This window comes from Pseudoliparis swirei, chromosome 15 (assembly GCF_029220125.1).
Source record: "Pseudoliparis swirei isolate HS2019 ecotype Mariana Trench chromosome 15, NWPU_hadal_v1, whole genome shotgun sequence".
In the NCBI taxonomy this organism is placed as follows: domain Eukaryota; kingdom Metazoa; phylum Chordata; class Actinopteri; order Perciformes; family Liparidae; genus Pseudoliparis; species Pseudoliparis swirei.
In genome coordinates this window covers 11253387-11279983 of record NC_079402.1, presented here as the reverse complement: position 1 = coordinate 11279983, position 26597 = coordinate 11253387, and the positions used below count along the sequence as shown (strand labels likewise).

The following is a 26597-nucleotide window of genomic DNA, read 5'->3' as shown; positions in this document are numbered from 1 at the left end:
ACACAAACACAACCCCCCCCCCCCCCACACACACACACACACAGATAAAACAGAACGATTGGCCTCAGCTCTTAGTTTCAGCTCTCCTGCTCCAGGCTGTATGAACAGGAGAGAACCTCCTCTCACAGGAGGGAACACAGACTCAGCGCCTTATTGGCTGCTGGCTTGGTTGTTGGGCAATCACGAGGTCAACTTGACAGGCAGAGCATTGCATGTGGCTCAGTGCTACGGGTATATGGTTTCATAATGTTCATTTTCTTAGACAGCGAGGGTCGTTTTTTTTTGTCTCACCCTTTATTCCTAGATTACGACAACCATGTGTTCAATGTCTCACACATATTAACTCTTCATATGTTTAATGAAGATTTTATGTTCCACTCCTGCTTTGTTTGGTCTCTAAGGCCTCTCAACAACAGCTGCTACTTTGACATCCCCCAACACACAGTTTATATAATTGAATCTAAATAAAAACTAACAACTTAAACTTCTTGCTGTTCTTCTATGGCGTTATCTTTGTGCTGTACATCCCCATAAAGGATTTATTTTCTTGTCTCGTGTAAATATAATTAACTTGGATATAACACCAGAAATAGACGTATTTTCATAGCCCTCCATTGAGCTTCGCTACTGGTTTACCCGATCTGTAAAATAGCAGAACAACCATCTGCTCCCTTTTGAGGTCAGTAACTCAGATCAGGGGCCAGCTGGGCATGCATTTAGAGAGCTGAGCACGTGCTGATGGATTTGGAGTTACATCCACATAACTATTACTATTTTGTTCGTGCTTTGTCTTCTAATGGGCTTCCCTATGGGTAAACATGAGGAGAAGGCTGTTAGGGTTCCATGCATTCAGCAACTCAGACCCAACTGCTGACTGGTTAAAAAGAAGTGAAGTGGCCAGGTCACTGTGCAATGCAAGGTTCACCTGGGGGGCCCTGAGCCTGACCATACGCCTAATGTAACCAGCTGGTATGAATCTGACCTGAATGGCTCGCCCAAAGACGTTGCACCAAGTTAGTTATGCGGCTGAGCAGCACGTCATATAGCACAGACACACACTTTTCCACATATATTTTAAAACAAATCGGAATAAATCTGAATCTGGTCTGCATCTGGTAGTGATGGATCTAGAAGGATGTTACTATTTCTGTGACTGCTTGTATATTATTCTTTGAAGGCTGCTGGAACCTGACTTGACCCGCAGCTTTTCGTCCTTCCCACAGTACCTTGGCGTCATCATTATTGACATGTGAATCTGTGTGGTTGTCTGATGGCGCTCTTCTGGTTTCTGGTTGTGATTTGGGTTTATTGTTTTGAATAGGGCGGGCTTGAAGTTGTGATTGGGCAAGAAACTGTCAATCTCATGTGGCAACACCGCCCCCTGTGGCTGCCGCCTGGTCTCATCCACACGCGCGAGGCGAGTTCACTTGGAGCAAGTCTCACTTTGACAGCTGCTGGACCGCAGTGCACTACCACACTGTAACACGCGGGTTGTCTCCGATATAAACAAGTACTCGCCCATTTATTTTTCGTTTCTCCAATCCCGTATTTCTGCAAACATTTTTTTGTTTTCTTCACCTTTTCTTTTTTTTAAATCTTGCATCGAGCGTGCTTTTTTCCCGGGACAGCGGGTGAAAGGCGGAACCGAGTGTAAGTGTGCACGTGGAGACGGAACCGATGTTATGCAACACCGTTTCTGCACGGTGTAACCTGCTGGGTTTCGTAGCCTCGTTTATGATGTCGCGTTACAACCTGCGTCCACTCAGGCTGCTGTTATGTTTTTAGGACGTGGCTTTACAGGCGAATGCGTGCTGTCTGTCCAGTGGGTTACGTTATGTTCCGTTACCGTGCTGACATGGTCCTGCTACCGCGTCTGTAAACATGGAGAGTGCACTGGAAACTGAGGCCGAGACACACCAGCAGCAAACCTCTGCACCCGAGCAGCAGCAGCCCGCTGCCAATGAGTTCAACTCCTCCTCGCCGTCATATTGGCGGCCCGTATACTGCATTTAGTTTGAAGTACAGCAATAGCCACTGATGAATAAGCACTTGTGTGTAAACTGATTTAATCCAAAGTAACTATTAAGCAAATGTCACCCTAAACCGGATAGGTTACTGGTATTTTTGATTGAGAAATGTGAAGACGGGTTTAGTTCGGACGAGACGAGTCAAGGCACAACAAAAACACATAGAAGATACATCATTCTTAGTTATAGCATTAGTGTTGTGGCTGTCATGCTCCCAAGTATGTATCTCAGTTTTGTAATGTTATGAATGCAGATATTTACTGTATTAAACATTGATCTTGTTCAAGTTGTAGTGTAATTTTCTTGTAAATAACTTTGAACAGAGGTGTATTACACACCACTTTACTGTGGCCTTGGATATTTTGCATGAATGCAGTCCACATAGTTTCTGCAGCATTACTCTGCGTCTTTGTGTCCTCTGACTGATCACAGGGGCCATGGCCTTCCTCGGGCATGCAGTTCGCCGTGTGGTGTCGGCAGTGCGGCCTCCTTTCTCTCCCTTGTGCCGGACAACCGCTCGGTCCTACAGCTCGGAGCCCATCAAGGAAAAAAGTGTTCCCTACGAGAAGACGCTCCAACAAAAGGATGGAGCCTCCTCTGGACCCACGAAACCCTTACCCAGGTTGGCTTAGTGGGCGGATGGTGTTAACTGTGTTGTGTGCACTCAAAGCCACCGTTGACTTCCAGTAGCCTTTTCATTTTAAGACCAGCTTCTGTTTAAATTTATACAACACAGTGAGATGGTTTGGCAGAAAGAATAAACACACACCTGGGTAAGTTGAGAGTTTGTGTGATGGATCAATACATTATGGCTCGAATTATATAATCCCCAATAAAACAGTTGTTTCTGCTCTGCTTTTTTTGGTAACTCAACAAGAAGAGTTTATAACTTTACCTTTATGTAACTTAAATCACTTTTGTTTTTTGACTTAACCTAAATTAATGTAGCTGGTTTGAGTTTTATGTGGCATCGCCCTTATCCCACTCTGAACGCCATGCTCTCAGCTCACCTGTGGTGGTCTGCTACCTGCCTCAGATCAGCGGATGTGGTGGTGATCGGAGGAGGCAGTCTGGGCTGTCACACCGTCTACCAGCTGGCTAAAATGGGCATGACCAACGTAGTTCTGCTGGAGAGAGACCGCTTGACTTCTGGCACCACCTGGCACACCGCAGGTAACACACCGTATGGAACATGGAGGATGAGGAGGACTTTTAGGTGCAGTAGTGCAGTTTCAGTTTAAACCAGCTATCCTTACTTGTTTCTCTGCACTGCCTACGGTATCTGTTGTGCATATCTCCTGTGCTTTAAGTCTTGATAAGGTCTCCGTGGATAACATGCTCACAGTTGTATTTTGTATGTGGACCAGCACACTGAACATGCCTTATTTGTTGATCTGCCATTGTGTGTGCGTTCACTAGGCCTGCTGTGGCAGCTCCGTCCGAGTGATGTTGAGGTCGAGCTCTTGGCCATCACCAGGAATATCGTCAGCAAAGACCTGGAGGAGGAGACGGGTCTCCATACGGGCTGGATTCAGAACGGAGGACTCTTCATTGCCTCCAACAAGCAGAGGCTGGACGAGTACAAGCGCCTCATGTCGGTGAGAATCAAGATCGTTTCATGTGATGAATTGCAATTTAACTTCATGAAGTGTCACATTGGGAACCAAACTATATTCTCATAGAAATAAAAGTGCAATTTACTTTTTCCACATAATTCATTAAAAGTACTGTTGCAGTGTTAACTAATGTCTCGTGGATCAAACGTGGGCCCAAGCAATGTAATTATGATCAAATAGTCTAAATGGATCCGCTCAGAAAATATAAAATAATACATATTTTTTGTAAAATTCCGACACATTTATGTGACAAGCAACAAGCTGTAAATCTCAGCAATGTGGCACAAAAGAAATCCTTGGTTCCGAAATCAGTTTGTAAGTAAGAGATGCAAATGATCACTGGCCAACTGCATGCACACTAAAGCTCAACGATAAACAGGCTGCTACAGAGTATGTAAAGAATGTTATATTCAACTGTGATTGCTTCAAGTTAAACGTCCAAAAGTCTGTCTGTCAGTCAGTTAGAGGGCTCATAAATAATAGTATTATTATATATTATATATTATTATTATTGAGATAATGACCAGAAACTTGATTTGTGCGCACACCCCATCCTCCTAGTAAATTAGCAGTTTTTAAGAATTGCATTTAAAAGGGTTGAAACCTATTTACAGCTACTCTTCGGGCTTTAAAAAGAAGAGTCAATATTACACTGCACTTCCACTCTGGACTTTGACACTGAAGGGTGATCTCTGAAGCGGGCGCTTCTGTCCGTCTGAAGGTTGGAAGGCCCTCTGCGAGCCCAATCGCCTCCACAGGCTGAGAAGACGTCCTTGTGGCTGTTACTTAACTGCTCCGTCATACAGTGTGCTTCAACTGTTGTGCAAAGTGTTCTTGTTTGACGTAGAATAAAGGTGACGCAACAACAACGATCTCTCCTCTTTTCTAGCTGGGTAAAGTTTATGGTATCGAGTCCCATGTCCTGTCACCCGGGGAGACCAAAGACCTGTATCCTCTGATGAACGTTGATGATCTGTATGGAACCCTGTATGTACCAAAAGATGGCACCATGGACCCAGCAGGCACCTGCACCACCCTCACCAGAGCTGCCACCGCCAGGGGAGCCAAGGTAATGAGCGCCTGTCTGCCGACGAGTGGTTTTCCTCCTGGACCAGCAGTATACATAATATTTTGTTTTTATTCATGGACACGATGCTGTGTGTCTGTATGTCGCTTGATCGATTATATATCACACACACACACATACATATACACTACCGTTCAAAAGTTTGGGATCACTTAGAAATGACTTTATTTTTCAAAGAAAAGCACTGTTTTTTCAATAAAGATAACATTAAATTAATCAGAAATACACTCTCTACATTGTTAATGTGGTAAATGACTATTCTAGGTGGAAGTGTCTGGTTTCTAATGAAATATCTCCATAGGTGTATAGAGGCCCTTTTACATCAACTATCACTCCAGTGTTCTAATGGTACATTGTGTTTGCTAATCGCCTTAGAAGACTAATGTCTGATTAGAAAACCCTTGCAATTATGTTAGCACAGCTGAAAACAGTTATGCTGGTGATATAAGCTATACAACTGGCCTTCCTTTGAGCTTGAAGTTTGTAGAACAAAATTAATATTTCAAATATTAATCATTATTTCTAACCTTGTCAATGTCTTGACTATATTTTATATTCATTTGATAAATAAAAGTGTGATTTTTCATGGAAGACACGAAATTGTCTGGGTGATCCCAAACTTTTGAACGGTAGTGTATATATATATATATATAATATCATTTACAATTAAATAAGTCCTCTCGCTAACAGCATCTAGACCACTTCTAATAACCTTTTCTCTATCAGACTACTGTAACTTCCTGTTTCCTGCCATTAGCGCAGCGGCTAGGTGTATGTGTACTTGTATGTGTATGCATGTTGCTCCTAAATGGGAAGCACTTATGAGACGCATCATATACTGTAATACAGTGGATGTACATTGCAGTCAAGTCAACCAAATACAAATCTTATTTTGTATTGCCTTTTTAGAACCTCAGGATGATTTTTGGGCCTCACATCGACGAAGTGTGATGAACAATTTAATATTTGTCTTACTGTGTAGTCTTTATCTTTGATGAATTGAATATGAATGGGATTATGAAGTATGATAAAAGGAGAGTGCTTGAGTCAGTAGACTGAACCTTGCTGGAGAACATCAGGTCTTTTTAAACTTCAGTGAGCAGAGACAAGGGCTCTTATAATATCACATTGGATATACAGCTTGTCAGGGTGGAGCAGATCCTATACATTATGTTTTAAAGTGTGTCTTTTATTCAGGTGATCGAGAACTGCCCTGTGACCGGTATCCAAGTGCGGACAGATGACTTTGGTGTGAAAAGGGTGAAAGCTGTGGAGACCCGTCATGGGACCATCGACACGCCTTGTGTGGTGAACTGTGCAGGTGAGACTCAGACAAGAGCAGCGAATTAACCTGAAATGGATTTTGGTTTTATTTGACACAGGATGAGGCATTCTGGGTGTAACTCAGGTGATATTTGGAGTTTAGAGTAGTGAAACGTGAAGAAAAATGTACAGTTGTATAGGTGTTTTCTTCCAAGATGTTATATAACCACATGTAAAGGTGGCATGATTATAATATTTGTGTCCCTGTGTGTTACATGCAGGTGCGTGGGCCACCAAGCTGGGGGAAATGGCTGGAGTCACGGTCCCCCTTGTTGCCATGCATCACGCCTATGTGGTGACAGAGAGGATTGAAGGCATACAGGTAGGACCTCCACGTGTCTTACCTGAACAGCCTCACTGTGGTTCATGTTACTCAACAAATACAATACAATCTCATTAACATGTTTTCTTTAACGTTATGGTTACTCATATATGTTATAGTATCATATGCTTTTTATTCTACGCGAATTGTCAAATACATTTTTCAGACAACACAAAACAACTTATTACCTTTCAGAACTCTGAATCCTGATTTTATCTCTGATAAAACAATGCCATTATTACCGTGTGACAATTATTGTAAGATGCCACATTTAGGATTATAAGGAAGGCTTAAAGCTTACAATACATAATACATGTTTAATGCACTATCCACACATCCTCATACAAAGTACGACTATAGCTTATATGTTGGATTCTGCTCATTGAACTCCCTGTGGAGACAGAAATTCCTTTATTTGTCTGTATTAAGTCTATATGACCTGCAGGGGGCACTGTGACACCTCATATCTCCACCCCTAATCGTCCAGAATGTTATTAGTGAAGTGTGTGTGCTTATTTGTGTAAGATAGAAAGGGAGATTTATTTATTTGTATAATGCCGATTGTGTGTGTGTGTGTGTGTGTGTGTGTGTATTCGGGAGGCCTCGGCGAGTCCTCGGTATGCAGATTCAAAACATGTCTGACACGGCTTGTGTAAACTTTACCACTGATTGTGAAGTATGTGTGTGTGTGTTTTTGTGTGTGTGTGTGTGTGTGTGCTTTAGTCAGTGTACACATGCATAACTAGGCTCAGCCTCTAGAGGCCTGTGGTTTTAGGGCGCTGTCAGAGCTTCTCTGTGTTATGTAGTTTAAGAGCAGCTTAACCAGCATAACTGCGACATCATGTCCACAGACATCAGCCCACACGAGCAGAATGACACAGTCGGAGGCCGCCGAGAAATCTGTTCCCACCAGGGTGTGCAACTTGTCAGGTCAAACGTCTCATGCTGACCACACGTCTGCGTGTGAATACATGTGTTTCTGCCCTCCGCTGCTGTGGTGGGTTTGCTGATAACTGGTGCGCGTGGTTTTATCTGCCAGTGGATTGGAGTCCAGTGCTGACCACATGGGGTTTGACTGTATTCACTAAAGAAGCGAGAGGAAAGGCGCAGTGTGGCTGCTATTATGTTATTATATGTAGCGTGCTGTTTCTAAATGTCAGCCTGTTCACTGGTATTTTTGGTTTCCTACCGACGGAGCCAATTGACTTTGGAATGAAAAGCACTCTAGACTGAATCCATCCAAAGGACTCGTTCGTGACTATTCGTGAGACACGACAATAATATTTACTCGGGTCCAAGGGGATGAATGTGTTTCGGACAGAAGATCTCATGGCGTGCCAGTAGCTGCCCTATGGTTTGTTAAGGCATGTCTTGGTATGCCACTAGAGCTGTAAAGACTTGAGTGGTTGTTATGTCCTGTATTATTCACGCTGTAGATTGAGGCTCTTATGATTCATCTTTCTCGTTTATAAATATGAATCTGCCCATCATTTTGCCACTGAAACGCAATTTGTTTGGACTAATTCATGTTTTTATTTTTCCACTTTAATCTTCACTCGTTGCAGAACATGCCGAATGTCAGAGACCATGATGCATCAGTGTACCTGCGCCTCCAAGGTGACGCCCTGTCTGTGGGGGGTTATGAACCGAACCCCATCTTCTGGGATGAGGTAAGCTTGAATATCATCTGTTCAACAGTTATTACCTACAGGCCCTGAACCTTACGTAGTGACTGATGATGTGAGTATGATGACATACAATCATATATTTCAATTGAGAACTATATACAGTTTGTACAGTGTGCTACATTGTTGTACAGCGTGGTACATTGTTGTACATTTCTATCAGTATTCATTACGTAGCTTATCATTATGCCCCAGAGTGCCAGCTCCTCAGCAGGAGTCAAATCTGGAGTCTTAGGTCCTCCCCCATCTTGACCATATCGGCCCTCCTTTTTTTTGCTAAAATATGAAGGATGTGACACTGACAAGCTGCTCAATACATCACGGCACATATTGTATGGAGTCACCATTCTGAATAATGTGTTTGTGCTTAGTTTGTACTTGCTCCCACGTCCTCTTGAAGGCTGGGTTGCAACTACATGGGGATTGAAAGCACTAATGATGATATGAGTGTTATAAGTACACCATAGCATTTAATTATTGTAGAACATCATTAAGGTGGACTCATGATAAGAATAGAGAGAATCACACACATTTTCTTTTCACTGCTTCAATTGATGCAATTTCTGATTATGAATATTACATACATATACTGATCCGCACATACACAGATTTACACACACCTATTCAAACTCCTAGTTCTATCTGGTAATCTACACATACATGCATATACAAATGTATAGTACATAATACAAAAGCGCATACAGTACATATATCATCATAAGTATTTATTAATTTGTATCAATTGGGATTGTTTTTATCTACTTATTCTGAAAGGCGGTGTCATCAGCATGGCTCTGTCCAAAGGTAAAAATGAATGACTACCTAATTGTTAAAAGCTGATTTATTAACACAATCTATCTCATTTGTTTTACTCGTACATGAAGAGAAAAGCAACAGTGACGATTAATGGTTTATAGGGGGAGTTGTGTGCCAACACCAGAGTGGTGTCGTCAGTCCTCTCATCCAACTGAAGACAAGAAAACAAATACGTGTATTTCCCAAAATGTCCAACTTTTCTTTTGCTATTAAAATAAATATAAAAATAGGCTTAGAAAAAATGAATGCCACATTGCAAGTCCTGCAACAAAGTTGGTATACTGATTTATAAATATAAATTAATTCACTAGTGAAATTTACATTTGAAAAGTCATGTAAATCTGAGCATAACATAAAGATTAATGAGCATAGCATATGCTCCAAATGCAATAAACCCATTGATTTTAACAACCTAACAGCAGCTCTTTTAGCAGCACCAAAAATGTATGTATGTTACATTATATGGTATTGTTATCGCCGCTACAGGTGAAATTTCTTTTTTATGGAATATAACAACTAAAGCATTTTTTTGTAACACAAAAGGATGTGAAGATGAGGAAACATTATAAAACAAGTTTTTTGGCATGTATAATAGGGAATCATGCAGGCTGTTCTTTCGGGCTCAGACAGACTATTTAAAAGGGCGGTTGACTTTGGAGAATAATCTTTATAAAAGCTTTTAAATCGACAGGTGGTCTTGGCCTTAATGGATGCGTACTTTCTCTCAAGGTGAGCTTTTTAGAGCAGCGAGTTAACGAGGCTGGCGGTTTGGTGGCAGGCATCTCGGCTCTTGTTCCTGTGCTGGTGTTCCACACTAAAACATTTCACTGCTCATGGGTTCCTGTTTGATTGATTTGTTCTTTAAATCTGTGCTCTGACAATCCAATGCAATCCTGGACACATACCATGAACAAGTAAAGATGGCTCTGCTCAACCTGTTCATGTTTAAGAATGAGCCTTAAATACAAAATAAAATACATTTACAAAAGATACCTCAGCTTTGAATAAAAGTTATCAAGCAGGGCTTTTTCAGGACATTGATAATATTGACCATGACTTTCCGTCTGGCCGCCTGCCTGTCTACAAACCGCTCAGTGGTTTTTACATTTGAGAGGATTTCTTTGTGCAGAAGCAGCTTCTTTTGTTCTCGCTCTGCAGCTGAGTGTTGCTTTGATGTCTTGAGGCGAATGGAGGAAGAAAGAGGAGATACAAAGAGGACAATTAGCAGGGAGACGGAGAGAATAGAGGATGCCCACTGAGTGGAGATGAGCAGGATCGATGGCTCGGGAGGGATTAAGAGAAGTGTGGCGTCTCGGACAAAGAGCACCTCAGATCCTCTGGGTCGAGTCTCAGTGCTGAGTAATAATGCAGAAACTCTTTGTTCACATGGAAGGAGCTACTGTCAGCGTGCACATCCCTGTGACATTAAAGTCTTAATCCAAACTCATTGTAAGCCATAGGAAGTCTTTTCTCCCTCAGAAAGTCTGTCTAGCTTAAAGACCCACTTATATTGAACATATTAGACCGTATGATGTCGCCGTTATCCAGCGCGATATGTCTCCAATAAAGTAAGACACTGACTACTTTCCTGAATTTCACCATGGTGGAGCCGAGATGGAGAGGTTCAAGTGGAGGGGTGACCAGATCAATACCAGGATATAGGGAGAAATGTCAGACTGATAAAATCTCATAGAGCACAAGTGATTGGGCTGGACTCAGGCCAGTCAGGTTAGTGTAGGAGAGGAGCAGTTTACGTCATGGCGATCGGCACTGAACGGTAGGAGGGAGACGCAGATGGGAGCAAATTAAAACTTGGACAGAGAACTGAGAGAGATTTGACAGATGTTGATTCCCCGCTGAGAAAGATGCAACAGATGTTTGTGCTGCAGTGAGTGTGACTTATACACACAGCCGGCGGTCTACAGTCACACGTGGACGGTGTTGAGGAAGGAAAGGGATAAAGAGCACATAAGTGCAATGATTCTGACTTTAAGGTGGTGCAACAACATTGAACATCCAACTGAAGTGGTGTGGATTCATTCTGTGGGAAATATGAATGCAGCAGAGTATATTTGTTTTTTATATCAAAAGTGTATCAAATAAAAATGTGAGAGCTGTCGCTCAAACTGAGCGGGCAGAGCGTTTTCCCTCACGGGTTGTCAGAGACTAAATAAGGATCTGAAGATAGTGAATATTGGACTAACATTGATTAGGTGATCATAAACATTCAAAATGAATGAACTGTTTTGAAAGGTTTTTCATATAATTGTGTTGAAAACACACAAAAGTACTACACAAACACTGTAGTCTAACTTGTATTTATTGTTGTCATTTCCTCCCAACTGTTCTTTGTCACTATGGAGTATGTGCTCTTTGCAACAGCACTTCTTTGTGAACAGGTTTTTTCATCAATATGCATTATTTACTTGAAAAGCAAAATCTATTGGAAAACCTGGATATTTTTGTGTTAAAGTATGTAAAATCGGAAATCAATTATCCCTAAAAGCATCCCAACATGAGCAGCTGCTTTTGAAAAATGACACTTGTGTTTTGCCGATATTAGAGAAAATACACTTACTCTGAGTTTTATTTCCCAGGTGTCTGACAATTTTGCCTTTAGCCTGTTTGACCTGGACTGGGATATATTCACGCAACACATTGAGGGAGCCATCAACAGAATTCCTGCTCTGGAGCAGACTGGCATCAAGTCCACTGTCTGTGGACCAGGTACTATCTCTCTCTCACTCTCACACTCTCACACTCTCACACTCACACACACACACACACACACACACCAACACACCATTTCCACAGAGGTGGACATTTTTCTGAAAATCCTGCATGCTTTTCTTGCAAATTGCCGAGGTAGTTTGATTAGCTCAATATCACGTTGTCGAAGTGGTTGAGTGAGCCGGTCTGTGCAACCTGAAGTTACAGTATTGAATTAGATTTGTCATCATCATAGTAATAATAATAATAATAATAACTTTATTTATATAGCACCTTTAAAAACAAAGTTTACAAAGTGCTCAACAGAGAGTCATGGTAAAACAAATGGAATAGTGAGATACAAATATAAAATAAAAAATAAAAAAATTAAATAAAAAACAGACTAACTAAATTAGGGGAACTAAAGAACTGCATAAAAGGACGACATCACTTAAAAGCTGTTCTTTAAAAATGGGTTTTAAGAAGTGATTTAAAAGAAGTGACTGATTCTGCGAGCCTTATCCCCTCCAGTAGGTCGTTCCAAAGTCGAGGGGCTCTAACGGCAAAAGCACGGCCACCCTTTGTTCAAGCCTCGACTTTGGAATGGCCAGAAGGCCCGCCGGAGGATCTAAGGCTGTGTGCTGGCTCATAAGGAGCTAACATGTCAATGATGTAGCCTGGGGCCCGACCAAGGCGTGCTTTAAAAGTGATCAGTAAAATCTTAAAATCAATTCTAAAATGAACAGGGAGCCAGTGGACAGAGGCCAGGAATGGATAATGGGATGCCGTCTGTTAAAACCAGTCAGAAGCCGAGCTTCTGCATTCTGGACTTGTTGGAGGCAGGAGATGGATTTTTGATTTATGCCGGAAAGGAGGGAGTTGCAGTAGTCCAGTCTCGAGAAAATTAGTGCATGAATAACTGTTTCCAGGTCTGACCGTGACAGTATAGGTTTAATTTTTAAAATGATTTGTAATTGAAAGAAGCAGGACTGGACAATTATTTATTTTCTATTCAATTGCGGGTCAAACATTACACCCAGATTTCTGACAACTGGTTTTAATTAGGCAGCCAGGGGACCAAGTTCACTCTCGATGAGACCGGTGTTTTTGTTTGGGTAGCTGAATAATATGACTTCTGATTTACAGTTATTGAGTTGAAGAAAATGGTGTGCCAACCAGCACTTAACACCAGAGAGACAATTTAAGACAGCAGCTATAGGCTTTCTGGTTCACCAGGTCTCAGCGGAAGGTATATCTGTGTGTCGTCTGCATAGCAATGAAAAGATACGGTGTGGCGCTGGAGGATTTGACCAAGTGGAAGCATGTAGATGGAAAATAAAAGTAGACCTACAATTTAATCTGGTGGTACACCACAGGTAATATGAGTAGTGGAAGACGAGTGATTACCTATGGTGACTGAGTAAGATCTTTCTAAAAGGTACGAGAAAAACCATCAAAGTGCAGTGTCCTTGATGCCAACCCAGGTTTTTGAGGCGATCGATTAAAATGGCTTGATCAGCTCAGATGGCGCGGCTGTGTCCAGACGCCGTCGAGATAGCTCCGCGGAGATTGTGCGCTCTTTTAGTTTTTGTGTTTATTTTTAATGGTTTCTTTGCCACAAACACATCGGCACTAACAGCATACGACCACAGCACACTTTTGGACATAAACTTTTGCGCAAAACAAGGGTTTTTGTCCACTTTTTCCATCGATCCAGCGTGGCCGGCAGAGATCGTACGAGCGAACCACATCAACAACAGTGGAGCCGCTACTACGGGAGACGACGAAACATCGAGGGAAACGGGCGAATTCGGAACAGACTGAGAGTTCAAGCCCACCGCCCACCTCTGCCCAGCATCCTTCTTGCTAACGCCCAGTCTCTGGAAAATAAGATGGATGATGTTAGGGCAAGGATCAGATTCCAACGGGACATGAGGGACTGTAATATCTTTTGTCTGACGGAAACATGGCTGACCCGCTGGTGCCGGATCGAGTCATATGCCCAACCGAGTCCTTCTCTGTTTTCCGTGCAGACAGAACGGAAGAGTCTGGTAAATCTAAGGGTGGAGGTTTGCTTCATGACTAACAACATGTGGTGCACCCCAAGAACATTAAGACTCTTTCTCGTTCCTGCTCGCGAACCTGGAACATCTGACGATCTCATGCCGCCCATTCTACCTTCCCGGAGTTCAGCTCGGTCATCACCACAGCCGTCTACATACCACCACAAGCGGACACCGACGTAGCACTATCGGACCTACATGATGTGTTATGTCGGCATCAGAACAAGTATCCCGACGGCTGTGGTGGTGGCTGGGACTTTAATAGGCTAACCTAAAAAGTCATGCCGAACTTTCACCAGCACATTACGTGTGCTACCAGAGGAAAGAACGTTGGACCACTGCTATACGCCATTCAAGAGAGGCTACAAGGCTGTCTCTCTCCTCCGCTCGAAAATCAGACCATGCCGCCATTTTTCTGCTTCCGGGTACCGCAAAAGATCGCGCGGAAGCGGTAGTGACGAGGAACGTGAAGCGGTGGTCTGACCAATCAGAGGCTGAGCTACAGGACGCTCTGCGTGTCGCCGACTGGGACATGATCCAATCCAGTTCCAGTGACGCCAGCGAGTTTGCGAAGTAGCAATGAGCCTCATAGCAACGCTTAACGGACACCATCGCCCCACGGTAAAAGTTAGGGTCTTTCCAACCAAAAGCCGTGGGTTGATAGATCCATCCGTGAAGCTGTGAACGCCTGCATTGCTGCCTATAACTCCGTCTTGTATCCGCAACATGGACGAGTACAAGGCAGCGGTCTATGGACTGAGGAGGCGGTGAAGGAAGCCAAAGGAGGTACCGAGACAGAGTGGAATCACAGATGGAGCAGCGCGACACCAGGCGCCTATGGCAGGGGCTACGGACTATCACAGACTACCAGAGCAGACCGCGCTATGGTGAGTGCCGACGCATCCCTAGCGGACGACCTGAACTCATTTTATGCACGGTTTGAGGCTAGCAACAACAGCGCTTAGCTCGCCGCTAACAACAACACCGTTAGCGTAGCCGAGGTGAGTTCTACCGCTGGGGATGAACACACACTCTCTGTGACCGAGCACAGTGTGAGGAGGGCTCTGTTGAGGGTGAACACCAGGAAAGCTGCAGGTCCAGATGGCATATCTGGGCGAGTACTGAAGACCTGTGCTAACCAGCTAGCTCCAGTGTTCACCACAATATTCAACCTCTCCTGGCTGAGTCCGTGGTCCCGCCTGCTTCAAGAGATCCACTATTGTCCCTGTGCCCAAGAATGCTTCTCCAGCATGTATGAATGACTACCGACCGTGGCCCTCACCTCGGTGGTCATGAAATGCTGAGAGGCTGATAAAGGACTACATCTGCGCCTTCCTCCTTCCTCCATGGACCCGCTGCAGTTTGCTTATCGCCCAAACAGATCCACAGATGATGCTGTCTCCCAGGTACTGCACCACACTCTCTCATCTGGACAGCCAGAAGGGGCTATGTGAGACTGCTGTTCATTGATTATAGTTCAGCTTTCAACACCATAGTCCCTCCAGACTGGCCGGCAAGCTGATTGAGCTGGGACTGAACACCCCCTGTGTGCTTGGATCCTGGACTTCCTGACCGCCAGGCCACAGGTGGTCAGGGTGGGCAGACATCCAAATCCCTCACCCTGAACACAGGATCCCCAGGGTTGCGCCCTCAGCCCCTACTGTACTCCCTGTACACACATGACTGTGTGGCCAGGTTCAGCTCCAACACCATCATCAAGTTTATGGATGACACAGTGGTGGTGGGCCTGATCTCCGACAACGCGAGAAGGCCTACCTGGAGGAAGTTGCTGATCTGTCACTCTGGTGCCAGGACAACAGCCTCCTCATGAATGTCACCAAAACTAAGGAGCTGATTGTGGACTTTAGGAGGGTACAACAACAGAGGACGTACTCACCACTGGGATTTAACGGGACTACTGTGGAGAGGGTGAGCGGCTATAAATACCTGGGAGTCCACATCACCGAGGATCTGACATGGTCAACAAACACAGACACTCTGGTGAGAAAGGCAAGGCAGCGCCTCTACCACCTCAGGCAGCTGAGGAAATTTAAAGTTTCCCAGAGGATCCTTCAGTCCTTCTACTCTGGAGCTGTAGAGAGCGTCCTGACAGGAAGCATCACAGCCTGGTTTGGCAACTGCTCCGCTCAGGACAGGAAGGCTCTGCAGAGAGTAGTGCTCGGCTGAACGCACTATTGGAACTACACTCCCCACCCTGCAGGACTTGTACACCAGGAGGTGCAGAACCAGAGCCGGCAGGATCATGAAGGATCCTCACCACCCTAACAACAGACTGTTTCAGCTGCTGCGGTCAGGCAGACGCCCGTAGTCACGCTGCAAGAACAGAGAGACTGAGACGGAGTTTCTTTCCTCAGGCCATCAGGACTGTGAACTCCGACCTCACCAGGACCCCCACATAGACCCACACAACTGCCCCTCTTAGGCACACACACACACACACACACACACACACACACACACACACACACACACACACACATGTAAATATTGTGTTGTTTTTTATTGTAAATAGTGTGTACTTGTTGCCCTTGCACATTCCTGCTGAGCATTGCCACTTTCATTTCACTGCACACCCTGTGTGTGTATGTGACAAATAAAACATCTTGAATCTTGAATCTTGATCAAGCTTCGGTGTCTTTAAAAACGGTTGTACGATTTATAATTAATAAAATACTGGGCCACACAGTGCCAATAACCATAGTGTGATGCAGCTGTTTGCAGAGAAAGAAGTTACAACTGAAACATACAGTTACACAAAGCTGGAGAGGCTGGTCTTGGCCACCTCCGCCGCAGGTGAAATCATCGTTGGACCCTCTGCAATTTGCTTACCAGCCTCATGTGGGAGTGGGCGACGCCATCATCTACCTGCTGCAACGAGCTCAGTCGCACCTGGATGGAACCGTGTCTCTGTGAGAGTCACTTTGACTTCTCCAGTGCATTTAACACCATCCAGCCACTGCTGCTGAGTGAGAAGCTGGGTGTGGCAGTGTGGACGCGGCCCACCATCTCCTGGATCACTGACTACCTCACAGGCAGACCACAGTTTGTCAGAATGGGCCGTAGCTGTCTGGAACGGTGGTCAGTGATGTTGAGCCCCACAGGAACTGTTCTGTCTTCCTTCCTCTTCACCCTGTACACCAGTGACTTCCAGTACAACACGGAGTCATGCCATCTGCAGAAGTACTCTGATGACTCTGCAGTGGTCGGGTGTATTAGGGATGGACGGGAGGAGGAGTACAGGGCAGTGGTGAGCGACTTTGTAAAGTGGGCCGATGAGAACCACCTGCGGCTGAACGTGGCCAAGACCAGAGAGATGGTGGTGGACTTCAGGAGGAAGGCGACTGCTCCTACACCTCTGAGTGTCCTGGGAGTGGACGTGGACATGGTGGAGGAGTACAAGTACCTGGGCGTCTCCATCGACAGCCGACTGAACTGGAAGGCCAACATCAACGCTGTGTACAAGAAGGGGATGAGTCGACTCTTTTTCCTGAGAAAGCTTCGATCCTTCAACGTGTGCAGCAAGATGCTGGAGTTATTCTACCAGTCGGTTGTGGCCAGTGTGCTGCACTTTGCCATTGTCTGCTGGGGAGCAGCATCGAGCCGGTGACACCAGCCGTCTTAACAAACTGGTTAGGAAGGCTGGCTCCATCATCGGCTGCCAGCTGGAGCACCTGGAACAGGTGGTGGAGAGGAGGACGTTGAAGAAACTGGTGTCCATATTGGACAACCCGGACCACCCTCTCCACCACCTCCTACAGGGACAGAGGAGTACTTTCTCCAGACGTCTCCTCACGCTCCGCTGCCACAAGGAGAGATACAGGAGAACATTCCTGCCGACGGCTATGAGGCTCTACAACAGTTCACCTCTTGCCAGATCACCCTAACCCTTCTTATATTTTGTGTTTTTTTTTATTTTTTATTCTTGTGTTGCTGCTACTGACTCGACAAATTTCCCCTTGGGGATTAATAAAGTATATATCTATCTATCTATCTATCTAATATCTTTTGTCTGACGGAAACATGGCTGACCCCGCTGGTGCCGGATCGAGTCATATGCCCAACCGAGTCCTTCTCTGTTTTCCGTGCAGACAGAACGGAAGAGTCTGGTAAATCTAAGGGTGGAGGGGTTTGCTTCATGACTAACAACAAGTGGTGCGACCCCAAGAACATTAAGACTCTTTCTCGTTCCCTGCTCACGAACCTGGAACATCTGACGATCTCATGCCGTCCATTCTACCTTCCCGGAGTTCAGCTCGGTCATCACCACAGCTCGTCTACATACCACCACAAGCGGACACCGACGTAGCACTATCGGACCTACATGATGTGTTATGTCGGCATCAGAACAAGTATCCCGACGGCTGTGGTGGTGGCTGGGGACTTTAATAGGGCTAACCTAAAAAGTCATGCCGAACTTTCACCAGCACATTACGTGGTGCTACCAGAGGAAAGAACGTTGGACCACTGCTATACGCCATTCAAGAGAGGCTACAAGGCTGTCTCTCCCTCCGCTCGAAAATCAGACCATGCCGCCATTTTTCTGCTTCCGGGTACCGCAAAAGATCGCTGGAAGCGGTAGTGACGAGGAACGTGAAGCGGTGGTCTGACCAATCAGAGGCTGAGCTACAGGACGCTCTGCGTCGCCGACTGGGACATGATCCAATCCAGTTCCAGTGACGCCAGCGAGTTTATGGAAGTAGCAATGAGCCTCATAGCAACGCTTAACGGACACCATCGTCCCCACGGTAAAAGTTAGGGTCTTTCCAACCAAAAGCCGTGGGTTGATAGATCCATCCGTGAAGCTGTGAACGCCTGCATTGCTGCCTATAACTCCGGTCTTGTATCCGCAACATGGACGAGTACAAGGCAGCGGTCTATGGACTGAGGAGGCGGTGAAGGAAGCCAAAAGGAGGTACCGAGACAGAGTGGAATCACAGATGGAGCAGCGACACCAGGCGCCTATGGCAGGGGCTACGGACTATCACAGACTACCAGAGCAGACCCCGCTATGGTGAGTGCCGACGCATCCCTAGCGGACGACCTGAACTCATTTTATGCACGGTTTGAGGCTAGCAACAACAGCTAGCTCGCCGCTAACAACAACACCGTTAGCGTAGCCGAGGTGAGTTCTACCGCTGGGGATGAACACACACTCTGTGACCGAGCACAGTGTGAGGAGGGCTCTGTTGAGGGTGAACACCAGGAAAGCTGCAGGTCCAGATGGCATATCTGGGCGAGTACTGAAGACCTGTGCTAACCAGCTAGCTCCAGTGTTCACCACAATATTCAACCTCTCCCTGGCTGAGTCCGTGGTCCCCGCCTGCTTCAAGAGATCCACTATTGTCCCTGTGCCCAAGAATGCTTCTCCAGCATGTATGAATGACTACCGAGCGGTGGCCCTCACCTCGGTGGTCATGAAATGCTTTGAGAGGCTGATAAAGGACTACATCTGCGCCTTCCTCCCTTCCTCCATGGACCCGCTGCAGTTTGCTTATCGCCCAAACAGATCCACAGATGATGCTGTCTCCCAGGTACTGCACACCACACTCTCTCATCTGGACAGCCAGAAGGGGGCCTATGTGAGACTGCTGTTCATTGATTATAGTTCAGCTTTCAACACCATAGTCCCTCCAGACTGGCCGGCAAGCTGATTGAGCTGGGACTGAACACCCCTGTGTGCTTGGATCCTGGACTTCCTGACCGCCAGGCCACAGGTGGTCAGGGTGGGCAGACACCTCCAGCACCCTCACCCTGAACACAGGATCCCCCCAGGGTTGCGTCCTCAGCCCCCTACTGTACTCCCTGTACACACATGACTGTGTGGCCAGGTTCAGCTCCAACACCATCATCAAGTTTGTGGATGACACAGTGGTGGTGGGCCTGATCTCCGACAACGACGAGAAGGCCTACCTGGAGGAAGTTGCTGATCTGTCACTCTGGTGCCAGGACAACAGCCTCATCATGAATGTCACCAAAACTAAGGAGCTGATTGTGGACTTTAGGAGGGTACAACAACAGAGGACGTACTCACCACTGGGGATTAACGGGACTACTGTGGAGAGGGTGAGCGGGTATAAATACCTGGGAGTCCACATCACCGAGGATCTGACATGGTCAACAAACACAGACACTCTGGTGAGAAAGGCAAGGCAGCTCTACCACCTCAGGCAGCTGAGGAAATTTAAAGTTTCCCAGAGGATCCTTCAGTCCTTCTACTCTGGAGCTGTAGAGAGCGCCCTGACAGGAAGCATCACAGCCTGGTTTGGCAACTGCTCCGCTCAGGACAGGAAGGTTTGCAGAGAGTAGTGCGTCGCTGAACGCACTATTGAACCACACTCCCACCCTGCAGGACTTGTACACCAGGAGGTGCAGAACCAGAGCCGGCAGGATCATGAAGGATCCTCACCACCCCAACAACAGACTGTTTCAGCTGCTGCGGTCAGGCAGGCGCCTCCGTAGTCACGCTGCAAGAACAGAGAGACTGAGACGGAGTTTCTTTCCTCAGGCCATCAGGACTGTGAACTCCGACCTCACCAGGACCCCCACATAGACCCACACAACTGCCCCTCTTAGGCACACACACACACACACACACACACACACACACACACACACACACACACACACTTACTGTAAATATTGTGTTGTTTTTATTGTAAATAGTGTGTACTTGTTGCCCTTGCACATTCCTGCTGAGCATTGCCACTTTCATTTCACTGCACACCCTGTGTGTGTATGTGACAAATAAAACATCTTGAATCTTGAATCTTGAATCAACAGTATGGAAAAGCTGCACTAAGGTCTTAAAGAATTAAAACTGCGCCCCCTGTCTGCTGCTAAAAGAAGGTCATGCGTTACCTTGAGGAGGGCAGTTTCTGGACTGTGAAGTGCACTAAAACCTGACTGAAATTTCTCAAATAAGTTATTCTGATTCATAAAAATTAAAAGTTGTGTTGAAACCACTTTTTCTAAAACTTTTGATAAAAAAGGAAGTTTTGAAATTGGCCTAAAATTGGAAACAACAGATTGATCAAGCTTCGGTGTCTTTAAAAACGGTTGTACGATTTATAATTAATAAAATACTGGGCCACACAGTGCCAATAACCATAGTGTGATGCAGCTGTTTGCAGAGAAAGAAGTTACAACTGAAACATACAGTTACACAAATATAAACAGATATACTTGCACCTGAATGACCAGAGAAAGATGGAAAACAGAGAACCTGAGAAGGAGATGTGGGAAAGACAGAAATACTCTTCGGCCTTCTGTTGAGACTAACCATTAAGGAATAGCCCAAAGAGCAGCGTCAACACATTGCTAACAACTATTTATAGCTTGCACAGTAAAGACTTGTGAGAAATTGAAAAAATGAACAAATCCTCTTTTACACAAAGTAAAAGGCTTGAATGGGAATATGGTGTCACCTCTGTGGTAAGTCTGTGTGTGTTACTCTCCTTGACAAAGTTTCTCTCGCTGTCTGTTCTCAGAATCATTCACAGCTGACCACAAGCCACTGATGGGAGAAGCCCCGGAGGTCAGAGGTTTCTTCCTGGGCTGTGGCTTCAACAGTGCTGGTAGGTGCTGCAGAGACAGAAAGATTGAAAGAAAACAAACAAACAGGGGGGAGTTTTTTTCAAAAAGAAGAGGGAGGGAGATAAATGGGGCATAAGGATGACATCTCACATGAGTGTAAAGACATCTCCGGCCAGAGCATCAAGGTCCTAAACAAATGCTCCATGTCACTCACAGTGGTATGCTTTAATACTTTGTGGTGTGGAGCTTTCCTTTGGGGGAAACATGACATGGGAAGGTCGACGCAATCCTTCACACACGGCAACAAAAGCAGGAAGAAAACGAGCAAGGAGAAATGGCCAAAGAGTGTTTTACCCAGTTTACCCAGTCCTCGCCAATCTGTGGACACTCTCAAACACATGAATAAAGAAGAACTTTATCCATACAGGATGAGAACACACACACAACCCAAGTCACTCCATCACGTCACTCAGAGATGTGCTTACCTTTTGACATTAGACAGGCAGAAAAATGAGCGTCTCAGCCATCTGGAGCGAGGGAGCGTAAAGGGTAAAGTAATCACCATCGGCTTTAACAAAAAGCTTTTTTTCTGCATAAGAGCTAAAGACCACAGGGTCGAGCTCTAAAGTTGTTAAGACAAGTGTTTCAACACTAATAAAAACACCTACACACACACACCTACCTTCTCTGCTGTTTTCTGCTTCAGAAGTGTAGTTTTTCTATGTTGGATGTGAACTGCTGATTGATCCTTGATTCTCTCTTGCTCTCTTATTCCCCAACCACTTATCCACGAGAAACTCGCTCTGTCCATCAGTCTGTTTGGAGGTGAGTCAGCCGTATTGGTTGGACCTGTATTGCTTATGGTTTTAAACTGTGCTGTATATATTATTTATATTTTTTTAAGGACACAAGCCAATTATATGCCGGTTCCAGTGCATCAGATGTGAAGGCTTCCTGGCTCTCTCTGTTGTGTACCAAGTTAATATGTTCGAGTGGAAGTCAGACAAAACAAGCAATTGAGGATTACACCGTGGGCTTTTGGAAATTGTCATGGAAATGTTTCACTATTTTTGGTCAGTCGTAGTCTAAAAATAATATGTAAAAAGCATGTTTTTTGTATGTAACAATCCTCTCTGAGTGGAGGTGGATGACATATCGAGTCCTCTCGTTTGGATTCGTCATGCTCATTGAAATGGGCCTAGCTAACAGTGATCTGGTTATTAAGGATTTCCCACCAGCCATGCTCGGTAAGGATATTCCAAATGCCTGACAAACACGCACACTTGAACTCAGCATGCACACACCCAAACAAAACAGTCTCACTTTGATCAAAGCAGGAGCTCGGCAATGTCTTTTCCTCCTGCTGTCCTCTTTTCCCTTCTCTTTCTTCCCCCTGGCGCTTCGTCCCTCTGGCACGGGAAAAGTCCTCTGTCATTTTCACTCCATCACACAAAAACGCATGCGCACACACATGAACTCACACAGCTCATTTGGCTCAGGGCAGGGCAAGAGAAGTGGGTGATTCAGAAACCACAGATTCACATAAAAAAATATCCATCACTGAGTATTCGTTAACTTTTTGACCCTTCCGTAGTTTTGTTTGACTTCCTAGAGTGCATTCTGGTTTCCAAGAAATCGGTAACTTTGCTTATTTGTAGAAGTTATATTTGATACCTAGCAACCATAAGTTACTTTTTCTTTGTGTCAAAACCATCATGATGAACTTTGAGGGCATTTATTCATTTTGATTATGATTCTTTAATTGCTTTTTAGCTTCTGCACCTCTTATCAATATCACCATGTTGCTGATAATCATACAACTGAGCACCTTTATTGGTATTATGGTTGTATTTATTAACATCGAGATACATTGTGTAATTATTCTTTTGCAGTTTTTAGAATAAGAGAATCAACATTATGCATTATTAGATCTAGCTATCTCTGGCAGATGTATTCAAGCAAAGTTTATGCTTTCAACACATTCTATAAAATGGGGCCCATGTTTGGATATATCTCTCCCAGAAGCTACTCTCATTAAATCTCAACTCAATTTAGAAAGAGCTAAGAGTTACTTCCTTGACGCAGTGTTAAACCGAGAGAGTTTTCACTGATTTCCACTGCAGAAGAATTATCCTTGAGGCCAGCAGTGTTGTTAATGCTGTAGTGCAATTTATGTACAACTTTGAGTTTTCACTGCTGTGACCGAGACATCTTTGTCTTTTGCCCTGCACAACAAATATGCTTACAAGGCTACTAAGGTAGAGAAGGATGAATATAATGATGAATGTGTTCTCCCTCTTTAGAGCATTTTTTTATTCACTCGTGGCATCACTCCAAATGTCAAAATAATGGGACGCTATTTAAAAATATTTGAGAGCAAATACAGGAGGAGAGAGGACTGGGAGTGACATATAATTACATACAGGAATACATGTTTACGTACCATAAACAAACAGTAATGGAGCGAGATACCGGTGGAGGGGAAGTGGAGGAGGAAGTACAATGGCAGAGAGGAGGGATGATGAGATGAGTGGAAGCACGAGCATAAGGGTTCACACGCAGATACTCGCTCACCATCAGTGTAGTTATCTCTGGGGACATTCATCAGTGCCACCTCAGCTTGTTGGTTGTCTCCACACAGTGTTGGGAGAACTCCATCACCCCCCACCATCCTCCTCCCTCTGTCTCTCTAACCCCGCTCCCATCCATCCACCCATTCCGCCATCCAAACATCCATCCAGGCTTGGCCCAGAGTGACCGTCTGCAGATGAGTGAAGCGATGACAGATAAAGGGAGAAGCTCCGCTGTGAGAGATGGAGAAGGAGGGATGCAAGGACACACTGATCATGCTGCTGCATATTGATGTTGTGTGTGTGTGTGTGTCTGTGTATACACGCACACAACATGCACATGATGCATGCAAATTACCAGCAACTCGACACAAGAAGGGGGTTGCTAAAAGGGAGCAGCTCATTAACCCAGCGGTTTTGGGACCAGATGGATACAACATTGAATTGCCAGTGTTGTTTGTTGGTCGAGATGAAAAACAAAAAAACCAAGCTGCAGCCCCTAGGTTCAGCTGATGAGGTCAGATTGCTCAGGGGCAGCTGTAAGCAAGGGTCAAAGGATGGAGCAAAGGTCGAAACAATCCTCTGTAGGTCATATGACATATAAGACTAACTTAACTAATGAGACAAAGTCCAGAGAGAGAGAAAGAGAGAGAGCGAATGAACGAGGAAGTGAGAGAAAGCGCGAACAAGAGAGCCGTAATCATTGGTCATTTGTCTGTAATCTTTCTCTTTTGTCTGAGATTTCATCGACTTCATGATTATTCACATACGGATTCATGGATGATGAAAGTAATTGTTCGTTGCAGCCCTAAACCAAAACCAAAACTTCTTCAATCAGAAACTCAAGAATAATAGATGGAAGCAGCAAATATAACCTCTTTGCTGGATTCCCTTGTGCACACGTCTTCAGTGATGACCCCGGGGTCAGAGGGTGTTTCTCGGATCTTTAATTATCAAACACCCTCACCCTGGTGACCCAGTTGGGGGTGATCAGCCCCCGACACCAGGTGGCACCCTGCTGCACAGATTACCCTTCTGGATCCACAGCATGCACAAGGCCTTTTCAGCACCCTGAATCTCATCCTGGCCCAGTTCTTCTCCTTCGGTCCTGCCCGCCCCAGTGCCCACCAAGATGCTGTCGACAGCTTCCTCTGTCTGCCGCTTCCTTCTGGTCTTTACAATGATTCCTGCCGAGGCAACTTCAACCTCCCCGGCTCGACTTGTTGCCTACTTGTTTCAGCATTAGTTAACATGTGAAGGTTGAGATGCTTTTCACAACGGGTTCTCTCTGTGTGTGTGTGTGTGTGTGTGTGTGTGTGTGTGTTTTTGTTTGTGTTTGTCAGGCATGATGCTGGGAGGTGGTTGTGGTAGAGAGCTGGCCCACTGGATCATAAATGGCCGCCCTGAAAAGGATATGTATGGTTACGACATCAGGTACATCAATGCACACTAAGACTGTCTACAAGCCTACAGAGCTGACACTTTAAAGTATTTTAATGAGCTTTCATAGGTATCCTTTCAGTTCAATTTCTGTTCATTTTTATTTTAAAAAGACAGCAGGAACCAGAATAATGAGTCCGAATGATTGTGACGTTTAATGAGCGTTAATCTTTTGAAATTCCTCTCAGGCGTTTCCATAACTCGCTGACAAGCAACGCCAGCTGGCTCCGAGAGAGGAGCCATGAGGCGTATGCTAAAAACTACTCTGTGGTGTTTCCCTTTGATGAGCCGCTGGCCAGCCGGAACATGAGGAAGGACCCGTTTCATCAGGTAGAGTTCAAGGAAACAACCCGGTGTGCGGCCGTCTTGTCGGAGTTAGTCGCCCTCCTTTCAACTGTCGTTTGATGAGTCACCGTAGGTTTAATAGCAAAGACACTCCTCTTACATCTAACAGCTATTACTTTAAAAATTATAACAAAAATAGGAATAAAAAGAACAATGAATACATTTTAAAATATTTTTTGCTAAGAAAACCGAAAATACACACACTAACTCCACAAAGGCTATTCTCTTGTTATTGTGTCTCGCCCCATTATGTTGAATGAAGGTTGTTCCTCTATTTTACACACAAACGCAGTGTTTCTGTCAAATGATTTATCAAATGAAAGCAACAATATCCCATCCCGTCGCCTCTCCCTACGATGTTATGAAACCATATTCATCTTTTTCCTCGTTCTGATAAACATTTGTTAAGAGAGACGCGTACGTGAACCGATTCGGTCGCCTCGGGTGGGAGACGGAAAGAAAAGTCACGCCGCAGTCTTCTCGTGTAGGGAAAACGGGGGAGGAGAGGAGCGGGGAGGGGGGGAACGAGACGGGAGAGGAGAGATGGAGAGGAGGGGGGGGGGAAAGGTTTGAGGTGCGAGCCGGCTCACACCGGGTACTTTATTGAGGGAAATAATCGTGCTCTAAGGACAGACGTGTAGCAAACTGTCGTAAAAGCACGTCGGCGACGCCCAGGCGCAGCGCATCACCGCGCGCTGCTAACCTGTCGCACTGGAGAGGACGCGGGTCCACGGGTCACGATGCCCGGCCTCTCTTCTGACGACCGCCCCGGTCACGGTATCCTCGCCTTTAGCTCGAGGGGAAGGAAACTCGGCGGGCGAAGACCGAGTTAAGGGGGAGAGGAGGCGGAGATCAGTAACTCCCTCTATATGATTCTGCGATCGTTCGGGCCTGATGAATGACGCGTGCACATAGACAGTGGTAGCTGTTAGTCTCGGCAGGCGGCACCCCGGATGATGTCGGAACGATCTCTGCGGAGAGAAATGCTGGGTATTCAATTATCTAGTCCCCTCCCAACCCGCCGAGGTTACAAGGCTCAG

General features: G+C 45.3%; 1 protein-coding gene across 2 annotated transcripts in view; it reads left to right on the top strand.

The window, feature by feature from the left end:
• Positions 1 to 1448: 1448 nt before the first annotated feature.
• Positions 1449 to 26597, top strand: part of sardh (sarcosine dehydrogenase) — a 51243-nt gene continuing 26094 nt past the window's right edge. The window contains exons 1-12 of one of the 2 annotated variants that reach the window (XM_056432298.1): positions 1449 to 1650; positions 2460 to 2649; positions 3064 to 3200; positions 3447 to 3625; positions 4533 to 4712; positions 5928 to 6051; positions 6275 to 6375; positions 7941 to 8045; positions 11474 to 11603; positions 21157 to 21243; positions 25116 to 25206; positions 25401 to 25542. In XM_056432298.1, the coding sequence (XP_056288273.1) occupies positions 2465 to 2649; positions 3064 to 3200; positions 3447 to 3625; positions 4533 to 4712; positions 5928 to 6051; positions 6275 to 6375; positions 7941 to 8045; positions 11474 to 11603; positions 21157 to 21243; positions 25116 to 25206; positions 25401 to 25542 (1461 nt within the window). In that variant the 5' untranslated portion in view covers positions 1449 to 1650; positions 2460 to 2464. Of the gene's footprint in view, positions 1651 to 1785; positions 2650 to 3063; positions 3201 to 3446; positions 3626 to 4532; positions 4713 to 5927; positions 6052 to 6274; positions 6376 to 7940; positions 8046 to 11473; positions 11604 to 21156; positions 21244 to 25115; positions 25207 to 25400; positions 25543 to 26597 lie in introns of both variants that reach the window. The other variant, XM_056432297.1, reaches the window with a different exon arrangement.